At 35.1% G+C, this 20508-nt stretch overlaps 1 protein-coding gene across 15 annotated transcripts in view; it reads left to right on the plus strand.

Annotated features, from left to right (window-relative positions):
* NFAT5 (nuclear factor of activated T cells 5) overlaps positions 1 to 9330 on the plus strand; it is a 241361-nt gene extending 232031 nt beyond the window's left edge. For all 15 annotated transcript variants that reach the window (XM_056811368.1, XM_056811370.1, XM_056811375.1 and 12 more), the window contains 2 exons: positions 47 to 292; positions 694 to 9330. In XM_056811368.1, the coding sequence (XP_056667346.1) occupies positions 47 to 282 (236 nt within the window). In that variant the 3' untranslated portion in view covers positions 283 to 292; positions 694 to 9330. The remainder of the gene's footprint in view (positions 1 to 46; positions 293 to 693) is intronic.
* The last annotated feature ends 11178 nt before the right edge of the window (positions 9331 to 20508 follow it).

The following is a 20508-nucleotide window of genomic DNA, read 5'->3' on the forward strand; positions in this document are numbered from 1 at the left end:
TTGCTTTATAGAATATAAATTATTTTTATTTTAAATGTCTTTGTAGACTGTGGCCAGCTCTTAACCTCTGGACCAGCAACATTGCCGGATCAGCTAATGGCTATAAGTCAGCCAAATCAACCTCAAAGTGAGGGTCAGCCACCTGTGACAACACTTCTGTCTCAACAAATGCCAGAGAATTCTTCACTAGCACCATCTATAAACCCCAACCAGAACATTGAAAAGATTGATTTGCTTGTTTCATTGCAAAACCAGGGGAACAACTTGACTGGCTCATTTTAACTGCATACAAGTAAGTTGTGTTTTTGGTTTACTAGTCTTGTTTCCTCCTCAAAAGGAATGTGTTAGATTTGTTTTTAAGTTACTTGAATAAATTATACTTTGAGTGAATGCTTTTAGCAGCATTGTTTAAAAAATGGATAATTTTGGCCACTTAGAGCCCAAGAGTTTTGTTATATAAATAGAATTATTCCCCATTACTATCTCTGTAGTTTAGATGGAGGTCAGCAGATTTCATTTCTACATCTCATAAAAATTGAATGTTAGATTCTAGAAAATGTTAAAAATAGGAAAAGAAATGTAATAAATTATGGTTCTAAGAATGAAATTTTACGTTGGGACTTTGAGGGTAAAAATAAGTTTCTAAATGTATTTTCCTTTCAGCTGGTTTTATTTAATTCTTCTTTTTTGCAGGAATTCTGTGAAAGAAAATGCAGTTTCAGGATGGCCTTGGAGCTTATAACTACATTTGTATTAAAGTATATGGAACTAAGCCGTTCTATGAAAAAAATTACACCAAAAAACTATATTTGAGTAAATATATGGATTTTTACCCTCCCTGCAGAAGAGCACATTTCTGCTATTTATTGCAGTGATTAATCAACAATGTTCATATTTCATATTCCTGATAGCAATAATGACTAAGAATTTGTTTTGTGTTCCTATTTGGTAAATATAATTATCATTATTCTCCTAAGCACAGTGCCTCTGTATAAGGTACAGTATGAATTCAAGTCTAATCTACTCAGTCATTATTGCTATTAGAAAATAACCCATGATGTCATTTTATTTTTTATTTGTTCATTATTTTTCTTCCTCAAGTCTTTTCTGTTTAAATAATGGTTTTTGGGAAAAGCATACCCATAACTGAAGCTAATATTGTCCAAGTAAAAAGCATGGTTATTAGTCAAAGTAAAGGAATTTTTTCAGTTTTCGTAGAGATCCTGAAGTGTTTAGACAATAATAGACTATAGTAACAGTACTCAGAGAAGACAGATCTGTCTGTATCTTAAAAGAAGACACTGTTAATGGAACTGAGAATAGTTATAATGCTTTAAGGCTCCACATCAGAGACTTGTTCATGGTTTTCTATATGTTTGATTTAAAATGTTTAGCCTATGATTGTGCCTAGAGTAGTAATCATCTTGTTCTGCAAAAATGAAGGGGACAATTTATGGTATATTTCGTTTTTGTATTTTCTATGGTATCCTGACCTGTAGGAGTAATTTGAATGGCTGAAGTTTCAAGTCCTTTGTAATCTAGTTTGCATTCTTTGGTCAGAATTTATCCTAACTCAGCCTTAGACCAACATTCCTTTTTTATATGTATCCATGATTTTTTTCTTCATTTTTTAATTTGGTTTTAAGCAACTATCAATACATTACTGGCTTTAGGATCCTCTAGCAGCTTAAAGAAAATAAGACCCCTTTGACCCAAGGTGATCTAGCAAGTCCTGCAACACAGGGAATGAGAAAAGGTCCCTTTCATAAACTGGAAGGGGCAGGAATTGACTCCAAGAAAGACAGTACATTTTTCCCATGAACGGTGCTGTTGTAAAGTCTTCAAAAAAACATTTCCCTCCAGTGGGAAACAAAAGCTAAGTTTTCTTGAAATACCACTTCTCCCTGAGCTGCAGTGACTGTCATACACTTGTCACCTCAGTGCTTTACAATTTTGAAGTGGTCACTTTACTGATAGTTCCCATGAGCCTTAGGCTTTACAGGGTCATAATGTTCACTTTAAATGAAGAATTCACTTGCTATATCTGTAAAGAGCAAAAGAACACACTCCTGGACTTGCAGTTGTAGCATTGGTTATACAGTTTGGGTGCTTTGACCAACCCAAGGAATATTTGCTTCTCACTACAACCTCTTGTCTGGACTTGTGCTTTTTTCCTATTCTCCTTTTGGCATGTAGAAAGCTGTTATTGCAGTTTAGAGCCAAACTGGTGTGTGTAGCTTCTAAATCTTGGTCTAATAGTTTTGGTATTCTTGTCAGTTACATTTTGTTTTATTGTTTTAAGTACAGAAGAATAGCCTGTAAATTGTTCACCTTTTCTGTTTATTGTATTATGTTTTTCTATCTTTGTATACTTGGTTGAATTGTGTAGAATTGTGGTGGTGTTGGTTTTGTTTTTATAACTAGATTTTTCTTATTTGTGATGGTCTTTCTCTGTTATTTGTATGTTCTTTCGCTACCTTGTATTTGCCATATCCTTCTCTTTTCTTCTCTCACATGCATATTTCTCTTTCTCCTTTTATCCCCTCTCTTCCCCCCTCCCTCTTTCTCTTGCTGCCTCCCTTCTTCCTCCCTTTCTTTTCCTTTCCCTTTCCCTCTTCCTCTTCCTCCCTACTCCCTCTTTCCTTCTCTCTCTGATTGAGAGGCATTGAATTACGTTTTCAGTAGTACAGGCTTCTTGCCGATATGAAGGGAACTTTTCAGAAAGAGACCTGCTCTGGGTCATTTAATTTTGAATACAGTTTTCAATCGTTCAAGTTTTGGATGGTTTATATCTAATGTGTGTTTCATTTTTTTGGAAAGCTATATTTTGTATTTAGGAAATGGTATACTATTTTGCTATTTGTACTGAGTGAGTACATTGGCATAAATATAAAAAAATTTATATATATATATATATACATATATATAAACTATTCTTTTTTGCCACACATTTTTGTGGTAAATTTGTGAGTTTGTCTGATGTTCTACCACAACGTGGCGTCTGATAACAGTGAGGGGGGTTTTGTTATGTCTTTATTAAGTATTTAAGTACTTTTTGCAACAGAAATGACCTGTTCATCTGTGGCCATTCCATCGGGCAGTGCATTGTTGTTAGTGGGCTAAAGGCAACTTCACTGTGTTTGCTGTGTTTGTTAACTCAGCAGTGTGTTGAAGTCAGGAAACTGATTTTGGCAATTGTGTCATATGATGTTTCACCAGAATGAGCCAATCAGCTTTTGCTCACTATATATTTAATATTTTATTATTGTTATTATTATTAATTGGCTTAAATTGTTCTATACCTTTTATTTATAAGTACACTAAACCATAATGCAATTTTAATAAAGAACATTTTCCTCACCATATAATGCCCAGAACTACATTTTAAATTCTCTAAACCAAAAACCTTATCTTCTCCATTTAAGGAGAGAAAAATCCCCCAAGATATATAGTTCAGGATATGAAAAAGATCTGCCATAACCCAGTGCTTCACTTCCAAAATGTAAAGTCCTAATAAAATATAAAATGTTATAGTGTCAAGGCAATTATACCCAGCAGCTACATAATTGGGGAAGAGAAATAAAATTATTTTGGTCAGTTTAGTTTTGTGTTTTCCTAGAATATTTTTAAAAGTGAGGATCCAGAGAGACCTATTTATTCACCAATATTCCAGGACTGAAATATTTGGTAACACTGTGGTTATAGCTTCATTTTACAGTTGGCATCTTACAAAAAGATTGACTTGTGTACTGATTTACCTTCTTTAGAAGAATGTTAATTATTGGGAAATAATCAGATGTCAGTGCCAAGTCACCGGGGACCAATTTTCTGTTTTACAGTATCTTTGTTTAGTACCTATACCTGAACTGTACTGATTCCCAGTTTTGGGTGGAGGAAGAAAACCCAATTTTCACATATTTCATAAATTTGGGGATTGTCTATTCAAGGGCTGTGCTGTGCTACCATATTCCTGTTAATTCACTAATGGTGACTTTATTTTTTACTTCGTTAAATTTACATTATCTATTTTAGGTCAATGTTAAGTGTACAACATTCTGAACACGTGATTTGGTTACAAAAAGTATTTGTATTTTGAATGAAGGGTTAAGCTCAATGGTTGGTTTGTGCTAATACTGCTGCTTTCAAACAACTGTTACAGATGCGAAAGAGACGTTCAGTGAGCCAGCAAAGAGCCTTAGAAGAAACAATTGATCTGAATTGTTTCATGGCAGAAGGACCTAAATATACTGTGAACCACATCTTATTTCCTTCATATTGCTATCTTCAACATGTTCTTAATTTCAGCAATGAACACTTATGCTTGGAGCTTATCTGTGTGTATGTGTGTGTGTGTGTGTATTGAGAGTGTGAATTGTTTCCCTGCTTATTCATTCCATTATACTTTGATTATATAGAGTGTTTGGAGATTTGTTTTTATTTTTTAAATTTAACATAATAGGTCATAGTTACCTTATAAAGTACTATACCATGATTCAAGATTCACATTGTTTTAGCTCAATATTAAACTAAAACACTTTTTAATGATTTTTATTTATCAAAAAATTAGTGGAAATACTTTTTCTTGCATTACATTTAAATACATTACATTGTTTAAGAAGTGACATGAAAACAAAATGTGCTTTTCTTTTTCACAATTGTGAAACATGAGAAACATCTGGAGGTAAAGACTGGAACAGAATACTGCCTTAATAATGCACAGATCCAAATTCAATATGAATGTTTACAAACATTCAACAGATGGAATCTTAAAAGTTTGTTGTTTTGTGAAATTTTCTCTTCAAATATGTTTGCTAATTGGTAAATTAGTATCCTATGAGCCAGTTAACTTCATTCTTTTCCATTTTCATAGACTGTACCACTTTTCTGGGTCCAGTGTTTAATAGATGTGTGCCTTTGTTACAGAGAGAAATAGAGTATAATAGAGTAGAGGATGTGGATAGCCATCCCAGTGGAATGGGAATGGGCAAAAAAAGGTGGGTTGAAAAAGTGGGTTCTGGGTAATAGTGAGTCAGGAATGTCATCTCTATATAAGAGTGGCACCATATAGTGTGTAGTAAGGTAGTGTCCGTCCTCCACCTATTTGTTTCAAAAGAGTTAAAACTAATTATTTTGAAATATCTTAGTAATGAAATGGGTAGGTGATACTCATAATGTAATAATATCAAAATAGATAGTAAAACTAAATTACTTCAGTTATGAACATATCTAGCTAGCACTTTATGTCCTACCTATTCCCCTTGAGCTCCAGTTGAGTTGTTTTTTTGTTTGTTTGTTTTTTATTTTTCTTTCCTTCTCTTTCATGCTGGCTTTCATTAATGGATGTAGTTCAGTCAAGTATTTGCCGCTACCTATCTGATATAATTCAGGAAGCCTTTAAAAAAAAAACCCTATTATAAATCCAAATTAAACTTATTTTCAAGTGCCTTTCTTATTTTGACAATGCCATCTTAAAAAAATTTTGTTTAGCATTGCCAGAAAATACATACCTTTATACCAAGAGTTTATTATCCCTTACTTTAATTTCCTCTTGTCTTCTCTCTGTTTCTTAACTACTGCCTTGAAATTTCTGTTAAGAAATATTGACTGAAAAGCAGTTTCCATGTCCTTATCCTCTTTGCCATATTATTAAATAAAATGTTTTTATTAAACTTTTTTGAGGGTGAAGGGAAAGTGTCTGTTTTATTATTTGGATATTATATGTGAGCTGTTCCTCATTTTTGTTAATCATGACCCACTTATAATTTATATGTGTTAATGTGTACAAATGACACAATACCTGTAATTCAGCATAATTATAAGTACCAAGAAGGAGGTTTGTAAAATCATGTTTAGCATGATTTTAACAGAAGAATGAAAATAAATCCCTGAAGCACAGTTTAAGTTAAATCTTACCATAATGATATTTTAAAGTAAAAAAGGTAAAACAAATTGATGTACTTCTTGTTCATTTTTCTATGAGTGTATCAGAACTTCAACTTACCCTCTTGAAGAAGCAAACTAGCAGAACTAGCAGAAAAAAAAAGTTGCACTGAATTATTGAAGAGCAAAGATGATTCCTTTGGAATAGATATAGATAGGCAAACAAATTAAGTTTTGTTCTGTGGTCCTCTTGTGATTTGTCCATATTTCAAACTTTGCTCAAATGTAATAGTAGAGATTAGCAATAGCAGCAAAAATTGAAATGCTTAAGATAGTAAGAAGATGAGATGAAATCCCATCATTTACTCCTAAATGATAGCTAGCACTTCCTCTCATAGTTAAAAAATCATAAATATTAATCTCTTGGAAGGAGACACTGAAGGAAAATCCACTGGCGTGGAACTGCTTTTCTTGTACGAGTATTTTCATGACTGTTTCATGGCACCTTGAGACTGCAGACCTTGATACAGTATTTTTAATATTCAATTCACAGTATGCACTTTAATCATTACAAAGAAGTCAAGGGTGCTAAATAGTGGTCATTCTTTATTAATGAATACTTTTTAATGTTCTACGGTACTTGTCTTTTTTTGACTTGGTAAACCAAGACACTATAGGTATGTGATTATCTTCCAAATTATCTGTATAATTGGGCTGAAGCCTTTGAAATCTAACCAGTCATAAAGGAAAAATATTAGGCATGAATAAATCCACTCTGTCTTTTTAAAATCATAAAATCAAGCACATTAACCTTTTTTATTTGTCAGCCCACATTTTGAGGGTTAATTCCATGTATTTTTGTTATGCATATAAACATTATGGTATATAATTTTGTACATATAGTATATGTATATATGTATACTATATATACCTGGATCTAGCAGAAATTTTTTAATTTTGTTATTCAACATGTAATCATGTTGATATTATATAAACTTAAGACAACTTATCCCTAATGGTTTATGAGCAACACTATTAAATATCTTCAGTTTATTATCATTAGGATCTCTAGCAACGAAGTTTAAATATGTAGTCTTTGGATACATACACATAGACTCAATTTGATTATAAATAATGTTCAGTTAATTTTTTGGTGTAACATTCTCATTAAAACCTTTACATGAAATAGCTTTGATTTAAACATATATTTGGATTATTCTTTCTTTTAATTTTTTTAAAAAATGCAACTTGACAGGTGCTAAAGTCTTCTGTTCATTGAATTGGGTACATTATGGACAATGTTGAGACAAGCTTTTATCTTACCTACTTACCAGCATGCTATGGCCCTGTTGTGGCTGGAGCGCCTATCGAAGCAGAAACATCTTTCATTCCCTGTACCCGCTGAGTTGTATATGTGAGGAAGTCAGCAAAGTAGCCAACTAGTTCTAACATAAACAGTTACTGAAGCCATATGAACATTAATTTCTAAGGGAATGAATTATATTCTCATTTCCCGCATAGTCACTGACAGTTGTTTGGTAACAACTTTCAGCTTTTTTCAACCATATAATTTGTAAAAGTTGATATCTTGATCTTGCTATCCAGTTACTTATCTCTGCTCCCTTATTTTAATCTTTTACTCTAGCAAATAAATTGACAAGTTTAAGAAAAATGTTTATCTTAAGATAAACACCATAATGTAATTTCTGGTGTTTGTTTTTGGTTTTTAAGGTAGAACTTTTCAAGATGAAAGTAGGCTTCCAGGAGAATTCACAGATTGGCCTTGCAATGTACAAGAACTTGATGGAGAATACTTGTGTTAGTGATGTGATGTGCTTGTCCACCTATACTTCATCTAGAAGTGAAGTGAGCTATTAGATTTTTCACTATGAATATTCGTTATTGCCCTAATAGTTCTGTGATCTCATCTGCATGAATAAGCCCTCAAAAAATACAGATTGCCAGCTATCCATGTCTGCTTGTGCTATGTGACTGTTTCTGTCCTTCCTTAAATTCACCAAAGAAATGTAAAACAAATGCTAAATAAAATAAGATGTTGTAAATAGAATGATAAAGACAAGCAAATTTGTTCAGTAGTTCACCTAATTTCTTAATTATTCCTCAGTCTCTTTTTTCTTTTTCCTCGTACACATTAACTCCTAGCTTGCACTCAATTGGCCCAGCCAAGTATAGAGGAAAGCACACAGCCTTTTCACATTTCAGACATCAAAATCTGAAATTCGTGACTTCTTTCAAAATCTTTACCTCCTTTAGTGATCACAATTACACAGGCACAAGATGAAGAGCCAGTTTCTCCTCCCTCATTTGAAAATTGTTGTGGTGTGTATGCTGTACATTCCTAATTGTCAAGAGCCCTGAATGTGGGGGTCATGAAGATCCAAGTTCTAGTCTTCACTTTGCTACCTAATAGCTATGTGACCTTGGGCAAGTCATTTAATACGCTCTAAGCCTTAGTTTCCTCACCTATAAAATGAGGATAACAGTCTGCCTAGCTGAACAAAACTGTTAAAAGACTTAAATGAGATAGTATATTAAAAGCATTTTGTAAAGTCCAAAGTGCTATCAAATTGCAAAGGATGATCTCTTCTTCTTTCATTGAATAGCACCCTCATTTTGGTATTCAGAGAATCCTACCAGATCTTTAGTCATTTTCCAACTGTAATTTTTACTTTCAAAACCTGTCTCACACTAAACTTTAAATGTCATTGGATTACCCCAAATGTTACTTTTCAGGTCTCATTTGATTAACTTATTGAATCTTCCTGGATGTATTATTCTTATATGTTATGGCCCTCTGACCCTCTTTCTTTACTAAAAAATATGGTGAGTGTTTTAAATGTGTACCATGTGATTTGTAGATGTATTTCATCACACTAAAAGCAGGAAGATTTTAGTGATTTCATATTCCATTAAATTTGAGGTGGTTTCTTTTGATATAGTGAATGCATCAGGTCACCTTGCTCTTGTTATCTTAGATAAGCTCCAAGCAGTTGTTCTTTTTGACCCTTCCTCTTGCTCTTCTTTTTATTTAATCTTCAGTATGTTATAATTTTTCAGTAACCCATTCTTTAATTAAGTGGTTTATCTGCCTTTCTGCCATTTTTTTTTTGCTTGAGCACACTGATCAACCACTGAGCTACCTTCTTCCATTGTCCTGCAATGATGTGAAGGTAGCACCAGATGTTCCTTTGTGCATTTTTGTGTATATGGCTTTCATAGTTGGGATTTTCAGAGCACTGATACCAGATGTTTTCAGTTTGTTCTCTGGGGAATTTCATTTGCATCTATGTTTTTAGCTATCTGTGATAACTTGTTAAATATTAAAAAATATTTTGCTTCTATTGGGACATTTGTATACTCGCAACTATATTTCTGTAAACAGCTGCAGTCAAAAATAAAACATTGAAAGTTTTCATTTTGTTGTGTAAACCATGTCACTTTTTTCTGCTAAAATTGTTGCATGTATGATGAGTAAAATCATATATTGGTTAGGGATGAGGGAGGGATTACATCCTGGGTCAAACAAATTGCAGCCCAAACTGCCTCACAGGTCTGAGAAGAACACAGCATTCATTACCTAGACTCAAATAATACAAATTAGGACAAGACAAGATCCCACCATTCCTTTCAGAAGCATAAACATCCTGGCCCTGACATAAAGTCTGTATTTAGCAAGTGAAGAGGAACAATGTGTAAACAAAAGAAAACACCAAGGGATAAATATTATAGAAACAAAGATGATTAAGACACCAATCCAAGGAAGAACATCATCAATAAGCAAAGCTTCAGAGAAAATCACACAATTGGCACAGACTACAAAGGAATTCCTAGAAGAAATAAAGTAAAATTTTAAAATGCTATAAATGAAATGAGAGACTTAGAGGAAGAAATTGGAATTCTACACTAGTGCGTGAAAGGAAGGGTGGAATTTATCAACTCACAAAGTGTAGGAAACTATACAAATATAGAAGGGACAGTGGGCTATAGATATATAAACCTCATTTTCATTGGAATTGGCAGAGAAAAATTGAGTGTGGAGATATATTAAATTCATCAGAGAATCAAGTAGGATTAGGGGGAGGTGAAATAACACAAATAACATTGAGAATAGAATGGATTAGAAAGCCGACTTCAACAATACAATGTTTATAAGAAACACTGAACGTGAAGGGTTCATACAGAGCAAATCAATTATGCTTCAGGTGAACTCAAGTGTAGTGATATCATGGTTGAGGATCTCAATGTAGCCTGGACTTTTTCAGACCTAGACATAACAAAAGTTGGACAAGAAGTTCTCCAACATAAATAGAATTTGATGTTAGATCACTGGCAATTACTGAATGGAAAATGTTTTTTCATCCGTGCATGGCACCTTTTAAAAATGGACCATATGTTAAAGCTTTAAAAACCGCAGAAATAAAGACAGACCTAAATATGTGAAAAGATTGTTAATGGTTGAGCTGTGTGAATTTATAATAGAAATTACAATACTATCTAAATTAATTTATTAATTGTCATACCAAACTACCAAAAGACTACTTCATAGAACTAGGAAAAAAAATAACAGAATTCATCTAATTGAATAAAATGTCAAGATTCTCAAGGGAAATAAAGTAAAAAGAGGTACCAGCAGTGCCAGATCCCAGTATATGCTATAGTAATGATCAAAACGAATTGGTACTAGTTAAAAAACAAAAAAGGTCAATGAGTGGATCAGACTGGGTATAAAACCTACAGTAGCAAATAAACCTATTGTTTAATAAACCCAAAGACCCCAGCTATTGCATTAAGAACTCACTATTTGGCAAAAACTAGAAAACTAGAGAAGCTAGAAAGCATTTAACAGAAATTGTTTTTGACCAACATCTTACACCTTCTGGCAGAAAACTCCAAATTCATACATTATTTAGATATATAGTCACGTCATAAAGGATTAAAGGGGGGAAAGGAGGAGGTTGTAGCTATGGATAGGGTTAGAATTCATAAAGTATAAAGAGGAATCAGGAAAAAAATGAACATAAATTCTAACAATGGTGGCCCACACCACTTACAAACAGTTCAGAAAATACACCAGACCAATCCTGACCAGAATATCCCCCTCCCAAAAAAAATCACAATGGGCCATTTTCCCTGGCCAGTTCATCATAAGGAGAAAAAAAGTTCAAGAACACTAGGAATTGGGAGTCCAGCCTAGAATAACCTCTGTATTCCAGCACAAGTAAAGACTATGCTAGGGCAAGTGGTCTCAAATCCAGCTCAAAAAGGCCTAACTTTTTGCAGGAATAGATATCAACTGGCAGCTCTGTTTACCCACTACTCAGTTCTGGATCATAGATCCAGGCTGACAGACTAGCCCAGATGGAAGATTGCAGTGGACTAACTAAGGCAGGAGATCCAGACTAAAGAACAGCCTACGGTTCTGCCACTCTGAATCTGCAGTCTTCCAGATAGTTATTAGCTGTGTCTAGCAATAATCTAGTGCAATTCCAAATGAGCCAAGCCCACGGGCATATATAGCTCATACCTAGACCCACATCAAGAACTTGCAGGAAGGCAGACATCATATTTTGTTCTGGATCAAACTCTTTTGGAAGCACTGAAAGCTTGCAGGTCGTCAGTTTAAGCTTTCCTAGATATGCTAGAATAACACAACATTCAATGGATGCCCCTAAAAAAGTATCAGCAGGAACCTAGAAGATACTAGGTCAGCCCAGACTTTACCTCCAAAGGCTCACGGAGCCCAGCCCTAACAAAGTCTGAAATCAAGAAGTAGGTGAAAGAATGAGCAAAAAAAAAAGGAGGAAAGAAAAGAAACCCATCATAAAAGGCTATTAGAAGGATGGGATGCTCAAGAACCAAGAAGAAGAAAACTACTCCAAAACATCTTTAAAGAAAGCCTCAAAGTAAAACACAGCTTTGTTACAAATTCAACTAGAATTCCTGGAAAAGATAAAGTAAGATTTTTTTAAAGTTAAAAATGTTTTTTTTCTAAGGGAAATGAGAGAGCTCAAGTCAAAAATTAGAAAGGAAATTAAGAAATATGAGGAAAGACTGTAAAGGGAATTCAGAGCTTGGCACAAGAGGAACAAAACCTTGTTTAAGAAATAAACAATATGCAATTTAGAATGGGTCAGATTGGAGATAATACTCCATGAGACAAAAAATAAATATTAAGGTCAAAATATTGAAATAATAGAAGAAAATTTAAGATATCTTATGACACCTTGAAGCAAATTACTTGGAAAACAGGTCATGGAGAAAAAAAATTAAGAATTATTACACTACCTGAATGGAGGGGAGGGGAAGAAGAAGGAGGAGGAGGAGGGGGAAGGAGGAAGAGGAGGAGAAGGAAAAGGAGGAAGAGAAGGAGGAGGAGGAGGAGAAAAGAAGAAGAAGAAGAAGAAGAAGAAGAAGAAGAAGAAGAAGAAGAAGAAGAAGAAGAAGAAGAAGAAGAAGAAGAAGAAGAAGAAGAAGAAGAAGAAGAAGAAGAAGAAGAAGAAGAAGAAGAAGAAGAAGAAGAAGAAGAAGAAGAAGAAGAAGAAGAAGAAGAAGAAGAAGAAGAAGAAGAAGAAGAAGAAGAAGAAGAAGAAGAAGAAGAAGAAGAAGAAAGAAGATTTTTGAGGAAAAAAATCAGAGCTGCATATAAATTGCGGTGAAAACATAGAAGTCAAGAGAAATGTAAAGGGACAGCCAATAGATAGAGATAGACCTAGAGTTGGGAGCTCCTGGGTTTGAATCTGATCTCAGGCACTTCCTAGCTATGCAACCTGGGCTAGTCATTTAACCTATTACTTAGCCCTTACCACTCCTTGGAACCAATACTTAGTAACAATTTTAAGACAGAAAGTAAGAGTTTAAAAAAACAAAAAAGGTAAATATGAGTGTGTAATGATAAAGGACTGAACAAGAATAAATTGTTCTAATATGGGGAGTCTTATTGTTAGGGGTGATAAGAGTTTAATTAGACAAAGGGTATAGGATTGGTTCTATTATGTCTAGGTGAATCTTAAATGAAGAATGGAAAGAGAGGAGAAGATATCTAATCATGTCCTCCTACCTACTCAGTAAACTCTGGTAGCTCTGTCATGTCCAGAAACAAAATGTTTTGGCATTCGAAGTCCCTTATAACCTAGCCCTCTCCTACTTCTTCAGTCTTTTTTATACTTTACTCTTTGCCTCTTTTGAGTCTTGACTCCAGCAGCCCTGGCTTCCTGGCTGTTCCATGTAAAAAGACACTCCATCTCTTGGCTCTGAACTTTTTCTCTGACTGTCTCCCATTCTTGGGATGCTCTCCCTCCTCTGCCCTGACTACTGACCTCTCTGACTTCCTTTAAGTACCAACTAAAATTCCATTGTCTATATGAAGTCTTCTCTAACCCATCAATTCCAATGCCTTCCCCCTTTTAATTATTTCCTATTTAACTTGTAAATAGCTATATATATATACATATATATGCAAATAACATATATATTCATACATAAACATATACTCTCTTTTGCTTCTTTTTTAAATCTATGTTGACTGAATAAATAAATACACAGGTTTGAGGAAGGAAGGATAGGAAAAATGGTTACTGTTCAAACAGGGTTAAGTGGCTTGCCCAGGGTCATATAGCTAGTAAGTATCTAAGACAAGATTTGAACTCAGATCTTTCTGACTTGAGGCCCAATGCTCTATCCTCTGCACCATATAGCTACCCTAAAGGGACAGATTAGTCTTAAGCAAAACAATCTTTAAAGATTAACAAAAATATTGATAGCAGATTGTTGTTGTTGTTGTTGTTGTTTTTGGTGGCAAAGAACTGGAAACCAAGAGGGAGTGTAGTGCTCACCAATTGGAGAATGAATGAACAATTTATGGTATCTATATTTGATAGAATACTACATATTGTGCTTTAAGAAATTGTGACTATTTATATTTGTAACCAGTATTTTATTTCTCTTTCTCATTTAAGAGTGGAGAAGGTGAGAGAGAAGAAGCAGATTTGTATTTACCAAAAATATTAAATTTTTATTTTAAAAAATTCAAATTTAAAAGAATTTTGATTACATAAAATTAAATTTTTTTTTGCAGAAACAAAATCAATGCACTTAATATTAGAGGGTAACAAAAACCAAACATTTAAGATCTTTTATTAAACGCCAAAACAGAAATACTGAAAAATCAAAGATAAAAACAGACCAAAAAAATGGACTATTAAAACTAGCAGCTGATTTTTATTTTTTTAAAAAGAATAATATAGACAATTTAATTTTTTTCAAAAAGAAATTTAAAAACCCAATTCCCAGTATCAATAATGAAAAATATAAAATGTATCACCAAAGAAAATGAAATTAGAATAATTACTAGGATGTGCTTAATATGGGTATCATGGGGTATCAATTCCAAGAAAAAAGGTAATGTTTTTTTTTCTCTCAAGAAGAATGTGTATAAAGATATTCACAAAACTTATATGGAAATTTGTTATTAAAATAAAAGAAAGAAAGAAAAAAAGATTCACAAGTCATGTTATAAATTAAATCAAGTAGGGTCCAACCAATAAGTTCCCCCTATATTCCAGGCATTGTACTAAGCAATGCAAATGCAAAGAAAGGCAAACCTGGAGGTCTCAGCTCTCAAGGATATCACAACCTAATAGAAAACCCAATATGGAATAATTGAGGAGAAAAAGGAGGTACTTAGAAGGTAAATTGGAGATAATCACAGAGGAAAGCATTACCATTAAGGGGAACAGGGAAAGGCTTCTCATAGAAGATGGGATTTTTGTTGGAACTTGAAAGAAGCCAGGAGGCAGAAGAAAGGATAGAAAAAAATCCCAGGCAAGTCCAAACAATTAAAGGAAAAGAAAAAAGATTAATGAAACTCAACAAAAAGTTGACCACTCAAATTCTAAATTAAGACTATTTGAAATCTCAATTTATATCCATTATCATTAATGTTACACACATAAGTGTACCTGTTTGTGTATGTTGTGCCTTGCAATGTTAGCTAATGATAATTTTGTAAAAATTTAGAATTTAATCTCAAATAATAAAAATATTATATTTTTGGAGGTTTATTAATGATCATTAGAAATCAAGGAATAAAGAAGATACAAAATAAAGACCACATGCCCATGGCTGATCAGCCAGTTCAAACACCCACCTTACCACCACCAAGCTCGAGACAGGGTGTAAAGAGTTGGGACCTTCCATGTCCCCGCCTAATATCCCCTATCTACAGGAAGTACATAATGACAGGAAGTCAGTGGGCTCCTGGGAAATGTAGTTCTTTTTTTTAGGGTAACAGATTTTCAATTATACAATATGAAGCCTTTATAATTATCACATTTAAAAACTAAGCATCTAGTACATGAAGACAAATCTCTACCATTTCCAGCAATGTTTAGTCATGCAATACTCATTTTGTTGTTTACTTGTTTTTGATTGTGCCCAACTCTTCATGAACCCATTTGGGATTTTTGACAAAGATACTGAAGTGATTTGCCATTTCCTTCTCCAGCTCATTTTACAGATGAGGAAACTGAGGCAAACAGGATGAAGTGACTTGCCCTGGGTCACACAGCTAATAAGTGTCTGAGGCCAGATTTGAAGATGAGTCTTCCTGACTCCAGGTTTGATACTCTATCCACTGCACTGCCTAGCTGTCCTAATTACTCCATTTAGTACTTTACAAAATGATAAATGATAAAAGTCCCTAAACCAAACTTAGAAACCAGACCTTCAAATCATGGTATCAGTGTTAAACCAAGGTGTTAAAAAATAATGAAGCATATGAAGGTATATCATGCTTGATAAAAAATATTACTAATGTTTAGAGAAGAAAAAGGAGAGGTATTGAAAAACAAGTAAGAGTTTCTTCCAATTTGCCCGTGGAATGACTGACATCATGATTCGTGCAGCCTCCAAAATTTCATGGAACTGCGAGGCCATGAAGTGTGAGGATTTCATGAGACAAGTTCTCAGGGCTGAGAAGTATTGGAGATAGAATTTGCCTTGGCTACTTGTTTTCCCCACATGTGTGCCTTATTCACAAATACTGTTATTTGTGGAATAATATGTCTAGGCTTCTGAAGGACTGTTTTGTAGTTCATTCTTACTATCCAATCTTAGTAAATACCTTTGCTTCATACTAATTGTGTCTATTGTCTGATTATTGCTTAGATGAGCAAAGGAAGCTCACCTTTGGGGGCTTGGGGGCTTTAGTTAAAGAGTGGACATTCACATAGGACCTCGTAACCTGTGAAGTACCCATCCCTCCACCCCCAGACCCAGCAACTAAATGCTGCTTGTTGATGAAAGTACCGTAGAGCACTGCTCTTAAGCACCCTAGTTTCTATAAAGTCAACAAGAATGAGGAGAAGATCCATTCTTCCAGGACCTTACCCTCCTTATTCAGCTTAGGAAATAATGGCATTGGCTTTGATTAAGCAAAAGCTAAGTAGTCTTCTGACTTCTTACTTTTATTTTCTCCAAACAGCTTCCTCCCTAGCTTGGTGGCAGCAAATGTCACCCCTGCTTTTTAGACTTGACTTTTATTTGCTTGACAATTACTTAATTTATTTACTTCATTATTATTTCATAAATATTCATGATTATTTGGTATAATATATTATATAATAATTCATAATTATAAATGTTCATAATTATTTTGTATGGCTTCCATAATATGTCTGAAATACTTAGGCTAAATACATATTGAACCAAGGCTCGAAATAAAATGGTAAGCAATTGTTTAATAAATAAATTTAACAATTTGAAATTTTCCTTATGTCGTGGAGATGATATCGAAGGCAATAGACATAAAGCTTCTTAGACTAAAATAGTCCTCATTCTCCCATTGATGATATCCTAGAGAATAGGGTGGGAAAAGTTAGTATTTGTTCCATAGTTGCCTAAAGCAGTTGTCATTTAACTTCTCATGTTTTTATTGTCTCGCACAACACCCTGCCATATTGGTCACTGTTTGAAGAGCAAAGTCATACGTAACCAACTAAACCCCAGAATAAACCCCAAAATACACTGATGGGAAAGACAACCCCAACAGTTTTTTTTCTCTGGAGGTGGAGAGCCTTCAGGCTTGTCCCAGATCAGTGCATGGCTGAGAGTGGCCAAATTTTCCCAGATCATCATCCTCCAATATTGCTGTTACCGTGTACCATGTTCTCCTGGATCCGTTTATTTTGCTCTGCATCAGTTCTTGTAGATGTTTCCAGCTTTTTCTGAAGTCATCCTCCTTGTCATTCCTTACAGCCCAATAGTATTCCATCACCATCACAGACCACAGTTTGTTCAGCCATTCCCCAGCCGATGGGCATCCCATCAGTTTCCAATTCTTTGTCGCCATGAAAAGAACAGCTCGGAATATTTTGGTGCAGTGATGCTCTCTGTAGGATACAGACCCAGGAGTGCTGCTAGTGGGTCGGAGGATGCGTCATCTCACTGCTGAGCTCTCATTTCTTCCTCTGCAAAGGGAGAAGTTGGGCATAGATGCTCCAGGGCTCATCCAGACCTCCATCCTTCATCCCTGGGCTCCTGCCTAGAAACTTCATTGCTTTAGGCTTCCACTAAATCCACCAGTAGAGGGCAGCCTTGCTTGTTGTCTAACTCCCATCATTTAAGTGGCAGATTCAGTGATACATCATTTCTTTCCGTAGTTAATGGAGGCTGGATGTTACAGTTTCATGACAAAAGTTTAAGAAGCTGCCGAGGGAATAGACTGTAGGGGTGGGACGATACACAGCTCATGGGCTGATTGACGTTGCTTAAGTAGGATTTAGCACCCCAAAAGGTCATCTGACCAAACAGACGAGGAGAGGGAGGCCGACCGCAGTTAGAGGACTTGCCCAAGTCATTGTCTAAGTCCAGTGTAATAATTAGGAAAAGGAAAATTCCAACCCAGGTCTCACGCCTGGTGCTTCTTTGTGGTAAGGGACAGGTGGGGTTCTTTAGGGTAAGTCTAGGATGTCATTTGGGAATGACTGTAAGAGAAAAATAGGAAAAAATGATTCAACAAGATATTTATTTTTATACTTACATTTAATTTTTACATTTATATTACAGTTCATATGTTTCATATTATATTTTGTTTTACATTACATAATATTTTACATAGTTATTATATTTATATTTAATGTATAATTATATTTAAAGAACCAAAATCTATTTCATAAGGTGTATTGGGTTTGATAGAGAGGAGAGAACCCGAACAGAAGAGTAACAATAAACTGTGCAAAACAATAAACCCTTTCTCTTCCTTGACTGGCCTTATTAAAAATCTCCTGACTTCTTATTTCCTTTTTACAAATATAGAAACAGTCTTAAGGTTGCACCACATGTAGTAGAAAGAACCCTAGGGGGCAACTGGGTAGCTCAGTGGATTGAGAGCCAGGTCTAGAGATGGGGGGTCCTGGGTTCAAATCTGACCTCAGACACTTCCCAGCTGGGTGACCCTGGGCAAGTCACTTACCCCCATTGCCTAGCCCTTACCTCTCTTCTGCCTTTGAGCCAATACACAGTATTGCTTCCAAAACAGAAAGTAAGGGTTTTAAAAAATAAAATAAAATAACTAGAACTATAATAGTGGGACAGCTGGGTGGCACAATGGATTGAGTGCCAGACCTGGAGTCAGGAGGATCTGGGTTCAAATCTAGCCTTGGACACTTCCCAGGTGTGTGACCCTGGGCAAGTCACTTCACCCCCATTGCCTAGCCCTGTCCACTCTTCTGCCATGGAACCAAGACACAGTATTGATTCCAAGATGGAAGGTAAGGTTTAAAAATAAAAAGAAGAAAGAAAAGGAAGAACCCTGGATTTGGAGTCAAAGGACCTGAGTTTGAATCCCAGCTCTGCCCTTCAAACACAGCAATATCAAAAGTTGAACAAGCTTTAGACCTTCTAAATGACTCTCCTCATTCGTTACTGCCCTTACTCCTTGACCTCTCAAAGTCACTTCACTTGGTCCCAGTGGGAGGCAGCCTGAAAGAAAAGCCCAGCTCCCCAGCAGACCCATAGACCATATAAAGCCAAAAAGGGGGACACCGTTATTCTCCACAGAACTGGGAGACCGGAGGCACAGGCAGAGAGGACCTCAACAAATGAAAGGCTCAGAACTCTGAGATAGGGAGAGATGATGTGAACTGACTGAGCAGTATTGGCACTGATGCTGTCTGCCCCTTTGGACTACAGTGGACCCCCAAGTTCATAATCCTGTAACTCCTTTCTCCCATTAGGCATGAAGAAAATACATTTACCTTTATATACCACAAAAGCAGAGGAGCTAACAATTTCTTGGCTCACTTAAGTAACTGTGAGTTTTAAAATTAATATTCTAAGTAGTATATATTATAGTTTTAATTAATAATATATACTAGAATAATAATTAATAATAACCAAAGTAAAGTAAAAGAACTAATGGTCTCCAGAGAAGAGCATGGGAGGAGTCCCAGCAAAGGTGTGGACACAGCAAAAGGGAAAAGGATTCTAGGTAATGCAGAAAGGAATTTTGGGTAATGTAGTTTTAGGGCTTCAAGAATTTCTGTACACTGTACATTACTGACCAATCAATAAACATTTATAAAACTCTTCTTATGTGTCAGACCTTGGGGATCCAAAGAAAAGGGAGCCCCTGGTGTCAAGGACTTCATCTCCTAAAGGGCAAGAAAACATGGAGGGATTTTTTTGTGAATGTTTTAGTTGCTGAAAGGTCCAGAAAAACAAAAATATGTTTAAGGAAAAATGCTTGAGAAGAAACAGCAGTTCTTTTTTGTGATGGTAAAGAATGGGAAACTGAAGGGGTGCCCGCCCATTGGGGAATGGCTAAATGAGTAGATGAATGGGATGGAATGATGCTGTGCTGTAAGAAATGATGCTGGGGATGGTTTCAGAGAAATTTTGGAAGAGTTTTACAAACTGGTGCACAGTGAAGAAGTAGAGCTAGGAGAATAGTACATAATAATTCAATTCAATAATATAAATATTATAAAATTAAACAACTTTCAAAGGCTTAGGTACTCTTTTTTTAAACCCTTATCTTCCATCTCAGAATCAATACTATGTGTTGGTTCTAAGGCAGAAGAGGAGTAAGGGCTAGTCAATGGGGGTTAAGTGACTTGCCCAGGGTCACACAGCTAGAAAATGGCTGAGGTCAGATTTGAATCAAGGAGCTCCCATCTCTGTGCCTGGTTCTCATTATACGAAGCCACCTCGCTGCCCCTGACTTAGGTAAGCTTACATTCTGGATGAGCAATCATGGTTCCAGAAGACTCGACCAGAGAGAGAGATGAAAGACTCAACATGTAAACTGACTTTTTTTTTTTACATGGACAAAGTGGGAATTTGTTTTGATTAATTATACATTTTTATAACAAGTATTTTGTTGTTGTTTTGTCAATTGGGAGAGTGGAAAGGAAAGTGAGCAGATGATTGAGGATTGAAGATTAAATATACAAAAATAAAAACAAAATTGTAATTAAAAAAAATTTAGCTTAGATAATCTCTAAGGGCCTTTTCTATTCTGAAATTTGGATGTGTATGTCCTCTGACCAACCAAATGGTAGACTAGGCATTTTCTTTAGTCTCTCTTAAAATTTTTCCAAAATAAGCTAT

The sequence above is a fragment of the Monodelphis domestica genome, chromosome 1 (assembly GCF_027887165.1).
Source record: "Monodelphis domestica isolate mMonDom1 chromosome 1, mMonDom1.pri, whole genome shotgun sequence".
Taxonomy (NCBI): Eukaryota; Metazoa; Chordata; class Mammalia; order Didelphimorphia; family Didelphidae; genus Monodelphis; species Monodelphis domestica.